This window comes from Antrostomus carolinensis, unplaced genomic scaffold (genome assembly GCF_000700745.2).
Source record: "Antrostomus carolinensis isolate BGI_N321 unplaced genomic scaffold, ASM70074v2 scaffold38450, whole genome shotgun sequence".
NCBI lineage: Eukaryota > Metazoa > Chordata > Aves > Caprimulgiformes > Caprimulgidae > Antrostomus > Antrostomus carolinensis.
Window position 1 is genome coordinate 78,232 of NW_010288380.1, and position 7,248 is coordinate 85,479.

The window sequence follows — 7,248 nt, forward strand, 5'->3', positions numbered from 1 at the left end:
AGCTTAATTTCTCTGATTGAAGATTTTAATCAGAAATGTAATACAGTAAATGACATATTCTGGTAATGTGACACTTGCAAATTCACAAGTTGCTCGACAGAGTTCCACATCTGAGCCCAATGTCTCAGCCTAAGGTGTTCAGAGAATATTGGCAATTTAACGCACAAAACAAAAGCAAAAAAATAGCAGGTAAGGAATAGTAGAGCAAGGCAAAATGGTGCTGGAATAATAAAATGCTTTACAAGTAGTGAAAGAATGCATCTAGAATTTTAAAGTTCTATTTATTTTTTGAATTAGAGATGTCAAACAAGCTGTCTGATGGCAGAGAGCTGAGACCCGCAAAGCTGAGATCCTCAGTTACACATGGAATGACCCATGGAGCACTGACAGAGAAATCCTCCTTCTTTTAGGCCACCTGCAACCCGTGGGAATCTCGGCTTTCTGTTAAAAAGCCAACTGCTCCCTCTGGAGTTGCAGATTTAGTACAGCTTGCCAGGGGACTAGAAACAGATTTTTAATGCATTTGAAAACACTAAGGCAGCTTATCAGGGACATATTCCTTCCCAGCTCCTCCAAATTAGAAAAGACATTTTTGCTCTTTCAAGTTAAAACAACTTGGACAGCCTTAGTCTAAGTTTATGCAATCGTTGCAAGTAGGTGACTGTTGGCCTGATAATATGAGTTATTATCCCCCACAAGAAAGAAAAGCAGGCCAGTCGCAAGTATGTGGCATCTTTGAGGCTGAGAATAGAAGAGGGTCATGCAGAACGCTGAGGAGGCAAAATGATCTTTAGAGGGTTTTCTGTTAAAATTAAGAAAAGCAGTGAGTGTTAGCAGGGTCCACAGTTCATCTGGTAAGAGGGTGAATGTTGAAGCAAGAAAGCGTGACATGGCAGTTGAGTATGAAGTGGCATCACTTCAGGGAACATGCTCTAAAAGCTCTGGTAAGGAAAGGAATTGAGTGAGGTCTTCTGCAAGCAGCAAAGCCGCAGGGAACCTGTGTGCCTCTAGGCATGGTGGTCTGCTTTGTGAGCTGTCAGGGCATTGGGAAAGGAAGGAGAACCTGCTGCAAACTGGGGCTTTGTTTGCTACCTCCCCTTTGAGATTAGTGCTGGTCATAAAGTAACTGAAAAATGTTTTTATCCCTGCAGTAAATGCAAAAATTAAAACTAATTCTGATCAAACGCTCAGCCAGAGATTTAGTAGGTGTTGGTAATTCAAGAAGAGGCCAGACAGCAGAAGACACTTCAGCTTAGAGTAGGTAATAAAAAGACAGTAAATAATGAGGACAAATGTAGCAACACAGAGACAGGCTTAGAACCTTTAAAATCTAAAAGATTGCAAAGACAGTTCAATGCAGATAAATGTAGAATAATGAGGTTTATGAGTCTTTATCACATACCGTAAATGTGTGTGGCTTGTAAAGTATGATGATAAAAAAGGAGCAAGAAAGTTGAAAGATAAGTCTCTTAATATTATTTATGAATAATAAGAAGTAAAGTGAATGAGTGGAGGAAAGAAGACTACGTATGAAATAATGAAGACTTTGATGAGTTGTTATCGCACAAATCTGTACTTGATAAAATACGAGGACAGAGTAGAGTCAGAAGACAGGTCTGTGTGGAATGAACAAACAGGAATACGAGAATAATGTACTGAATAATGACTCTTAGGGGTCTCTCTCTCACACCAATGTGTGTTGTAAATATATGGAGTGCACTAAAAAAGGGATTAGAAAAGGAAAGGAAAGTCTATTGGTGCTAGAAATATGAGAAAACAATAGAAACCAGTATTTTCTGCTCTAACAAATCAAGGAGTAATTGGACCTGGCTGTTCTGTTGAGCGAGTCTCGTCAGTCTGTTGAGACACACAAGAGCTTCATTGGCTTCAGTGGAGCAGCAGTTTTTCCCCACAAACAGGACCACAACCAATTTAGTTAATGTAGAAAATGGAAAGGTTGTAAATCAGAACTCTGTTTTGCCTGCTGGCAGTAATGCAGCCTCTCCCATTCCTTTGGGATTTATCAGCATATTTGCTGAAAATCAGCATCTTTCTATGAGGAGCATGGAATTCATGCTGGCAACTGTGGTGAATGGTGTATTCACAAAGGGGTTAATTTTTTCCAGTTGTATTTTCTCAGGTCAGAGTCAGCCGAGTTTGATGATATCATAGTGATAAATTAGTGTCCTGTCGGGTGGCTTTGGAGAATGGGATCTTATGAAACAAGTCAGAATTGTCAGAAATTTATGATCTCAAAATTGTGTGTATGATTTCATTGGATCATAATCAGTTAACCTCTCAAGGGATATTTTTTTACATTCATGTGTAGACTCCAAAATAACTTTAATCTGAGGAGCTGTTAAGTTTTTCCTTTAGATTACATTTTCACTGTGAAAAGGGTAGAATGTATCTGTTGAGGTCTACTATGAATTTTCAAAATGAGAGAGAAACAGCAATGTCTAAATTTATGCTTATTGTTTATATTAATGAATGCTGATTACCTTTATAAATGTTCGGTTGGTTTTGACCCTAAATCTCTTAACATTATCAAAAGACTTGTGCATACACTGTTTATTTCATTGTGTGAAACCACAGTTCCAGGATGTGCAATTATGTCATTGGATCCCAAGACCTGGATCCGTTCAGCTGGTGCAGGTGTGCTAATGTAGCACACCTGATGGCACAGGGCAAAACCCTGAAAGATGTTTCAATGGAATGTAGCTGAGTGAGCCCTTGGTCCTAATCTGCACTGTGAGGGTATTTCACATCTTATTCCTCCTGCTTGATGAGACTTGTCTCCTTTACATTTCAGTCTTCAAATACATGAAAGACTAAAGCTAAGAAAGAGTACTTTCTTCACCATTTCTGTGGCTAGGGTGAAAGTAGTGGTCTTAAAGGGCAGCAGTGGAGATTCAAATTAGACAGTAGGAAGAATGTGCCATGAGTAAAGCACTCATACAAAAGCATTGGAGTAGGTGATGTCGTGAGGCTACAGAGTTAGACAAGCATCTGTCTGAAGTAATGTAGGTACAGTTGATCTCACCTGAGGCAAAGGAATGGACAGGATTAAGTCCTGTATTTCCTTTCATATAAGTCCTGTATTTCCTTTCATATAAGATTCTGGGATCCTGCTATGCTCTGATTAGACCCACTGAGTAATGAGTTCACCTTCCTGTCCATTGACTTAACTGCGTTCTGCTGTGCTGCCATATTCCAGCCTCTATACTGGAATGGGAGGATTTTTATGCTGGAAAGTGGGTGCAAGTCCAACACATCCCAGAGGGAATTTGAAAGGGCATAACATGTGATGGAGAATTGAGAAAAATATGTGTTGTACTCAATTAGGCACTCTCTGATTTCACCTGTGTAACTTTCTGAAGTTCAGTGTCTCACTGCTGCCTTATCGCGTTAGTTCAGCTTTTTTCTAATAGACAGTGATGCCCTATTCTTAGCAGCAGAGAATGACGTTTCATTCTCCCCTTTCACAAATCATCACCCCCCAGAGCTGCAGCAAGCTAAATCACGCTATCAGTGAAACCTTTGCAGTGCTATTCAATGGCAGAATAAATGGTGTCCTGAAATATAGACGGAAGTGGAAATATATTCTCTCTCCACCAGTGATTCATGGGAGAATCTGTGTCGTCTTCATGAGATAATGGTTTTTCAAATCAATCTCTTGGATTTGTTTGAATTTTCATTCAAAATCAGCAGTCACAATGGTATCAGAGTAGTTCTGTCTGTCAGGGACAGAAGTATAGCACAGTTTCTGAAATCAATGCTCTTCTCACCCTCCTGATGTGTCTAACATTGTCTTCTACTCTTTTATTACAGACGGGCGTGTGTCATTCGAGGCCAGGTGGTAGCAATAGATGGAACGCCTTTGGTTGGAGTAAACGTCAGTTTTCTGCATCGCAATGAGTATGGATACACCATCAGCCGACAAGATGGAAGGTCAGACTTTCATGTATGGTCTTTCACAGGTTTAGATTTACATAGCTAGGGCCATCCACCACCTTCTATTCATGTAGAAAATTTTCATAGACATCACTGTTCATAGTGTGGATTGAGGGTGGCAACCCTCTGCCCTGAGAACGCATTTAGTTAGAGCAATCTGTGGTAAAGGGACCAAAGAAGAAAGAGAAAAAAAAGCGTGAACAGCAACAAGATTACAGTGGCATTCAAACACCTAGAGTCAAAATGTGACAGGAGTGCTGTAACATCACCTTCTTGACATTTCAATATTTTCACTGCTCAAGATTTCCAGAGAATTCCCTGTCCTTTTTTTTTTTTTCTGTTGTTAACTCTAACTCTTCCAAGTAGTTTATTGAGGTGTCAATGAAGTTAACTACTTTAGTTGATCGCCTGAACCATACAGCTAAAAATGAGGACAGACTCCTTCCAGAACCAGAATGGTTAAATTGCTGTCCCACAACCAGTCCTGAGCAATGCTGGCTTCCCTTTCTTCCCCAGCACTGTAGAGCTTGAGTTCAGTTCCTCCAGAGAGGTGAAGTTCCTATATATTCTATATTGCACTCCAGGGTTTGCCATTCATTTGCAATAGGGTCACAATTTGCTCCTGCACTTGAAGTAAGCTGCTAAGGGCAGTTTAAGTTTTCATCTTCCTTGGCTATGTTGTGAATGACAAGAAATCAGAAGCTATGTTCCAACAGGGAAAGACTGTAATTTGTCACTGTTTCCACAATTATTTTTTTTTTTCCTTTGGCTTTGTCAATTTACGAAAGTAAGGAGCATGCATATTTATTTTACTTTAGTTTATTGACTTTCAAATCGCACTACTGAAAGTTAGTAATTATCATTTCCTCTTTACTCTAGCCTGGATAAAGTTGTTGCATTAAATATGCTACCTGTATTTCACTGTGAATGTAATCGGTGTCATTTGGGAAATGTGATGAGATATGCATAATTAAGTCTGACTTCTTATCACAGTTTGTTACCATCAAAAACCTCCATAATAGATGCATTCAATAATACAGCGGGTGAAGGATCTATTTACATTTACCTTATGTTGCCTGACTCTGGATGTCAGAAGCTCAGAAAATTGAGACTCTGTATTGTGCCTTCTCTGTCCCACAGTTTTGCAGCCCAGATATGCCAAAGGTTCTTCACAGCAGCTGATCCCAGAGGATCACTTGCCTTATGAACAAGAGCTGATTCAGTTCTCAGTGCAATTAATTGGCATCTTTCCCAAAAATTTCATATCCTGTTCAGTGTACTCAACCTTTTCCTCCTGCTATTTAAAAAAAAAAAAAAAAAAAAAAGGAAAAGGATACGTTAATAGACATTAATAGAGAAAAGGTTAACAGGCTTTGAGACTTCTTATTCTGCGTATTGTACCTGCATAGATTATGACTAGCATCCCTTTTCTCGGATAGGAATTTCTTTTCATAAAAACCAAGGTAACTGAGTCTACACTCTTGTTACAGGTGACTCTTTAGTATTGATTCTAGTTGATAAATAGAGGGGAGAATAGGCCAAATAACAGTGAAGTACAGTACTTTGCTATTGATGCACACAGAGAGAAAGCACAGCTAGTTAAAACATCTTCATGAATACCAAGGTGATGCTGGGAACTTGAATGATTTCACATAGTAAATTAAGGGCTGTAATGAGGAATGTGAAGTTTTTGTTTGTGATGCATTGAAAATTGTGGTAATATGATGATGAAACAAAGCATTTTGTTTTCTCTTTTCCAGTTTTGATCTTGTGGCTGTTGGAGGCATCTCTGTCACTCTAGTTTTTGACAGATCTCCTTTCATATCTGAAAAAAGGACACTTTGGTTGCCTTGGAATAGATTTATCATTGTAGACAAAGTTGTAATGCAAAGAACAGAGTCGGACACACCATCATGTGACATCAGTAGTTTTATCAGCCCAAATCCAATTGTACTCCCTTCACCACTGACAGCATTTGGAGGGTCTTGTCCTGAAAGAGGAACTGTTATTCCAGAGCTACAGGTAATGAAAAGACTTTCCAATTAACAATGTGTTCAGTTGCAGAACTAGTTCTAGACAATTTTAGATTATGATGCCAAATAGTGAGCAATTACCTGCTGTGATGTTACTCATTGTCAGAATGACACCAATGCTTAGTACTGTTTCACGAGATGCTTTTCTCTTTTTTCTTTCTTTATTTTTTGTTAATATTTTAAGGTGCTTTATTTCTTATCTCCAAGTAGAAAAAAGTGGGGAGTCCTAACATGATTTATTATTCAAATCCTGATTTATTTATAGCAATGCACAAAACCATTCCTAGGTTACAGATAAACAGTACAACTTCCCCATACATCAATGTGAGACATGACCCAGGATGCTTTGAAGACTCCTAGGGATGCTTCATCTCTTCCCATCTTCTAGTTCTTTATGATGGCATGTCCAGCTATATTGTAGCTTCTTGGGTTTTATTACTTTCTTTCCAAGGCAGAGCAATTTTAACATCATCTTTAGGACTGTTTTTAATTAAATGTCTTTTTTCTTGACAGTTCCTTAAGTGTTTAGAAACAATTTCTGATTAACCTTGTATTTTAACTGTTCTTTTATTTGAGACTTAAAAGAGATTGTATGAGTGAAACACCCAGCAAAATACAACCACACGGGTTTCAGATATGTTTTTAGTATGTTGTTGAGCAGTTAGAGTTCAAGCAATGAGGTCTCTTTTGGGTTCTTTTTAAATGTCACTGAGCAAGTCTTGAAGGCATTTTGGAGGCTACCTGTAGACATGAATATTTCCAACCTTTTTTCTTGTAGAAGTGTTGCTACTGATTAAGGGCCCTTATTTTACATGTAAGAGACCTCTGCTTGAACTCAGTTGTGTCTAAACATCTCCATAGCTATTAAAAACATTATCATGTTTCAACCAGTTAATGGCCGTAGTGTTGCTTCACAGAATGTAGTTAGTGAAACTAATGAACATAAATTAAGAATAACTGTTGCACACTAGTAAGAAAAAAATGGGTCATATTACTCCACGTGAGGTATTCCTGGTTCTTCTTTAAACAGTGAGGTACTCAAAGATGCAGTCTGCTTAGAAACTGTCCCATGTCCTCTTTTTGTCATTGGAGGGTCCTTAGAGCGTTAAGTTTTGTTGTGCAGTACTGGGAAATGAGCAAAAAGTAACCCAGAATAATAGGAGAAGGAGATATATTAGCATGTATAATGCATGAATGTTTCTTCCTGCTTTTCTATTAAAAAATGAGAAGAGATGTCAGATGTATGACAGAGAGGGCAGCT

The 7,248-nt window shown here is 38.5% G+C and overlaps 1 protein-coding gene across 2 annotated transcripts in view; it reads left to right on the forward strand.

Annotated features, from left to right (window-relative positions):
• TENM1 (teneurin transmembrane protein 1) overlaps positions 1-7,248 on the forward strand; it is a 158,079-nt gene that overhangs the window by 77,668 nt on the left and 73,163 nt on the right. For both annotated transcript variants that reach the window (XM_029084592.1, XM_010166503.1), the window contains 2 exons: positions 3,832-3,951; positions 5,715-5,976. In XM_029084592.1, coding sequence (XP_028940425.1) covers positions 3,832-3,951; positions 5,715-5,976 — 382 coding nt within the window. The remainder of the gene's footprint in view (positions 1-3,831; positions 3,952-5,714; positions 5,977-7,248) is intronic.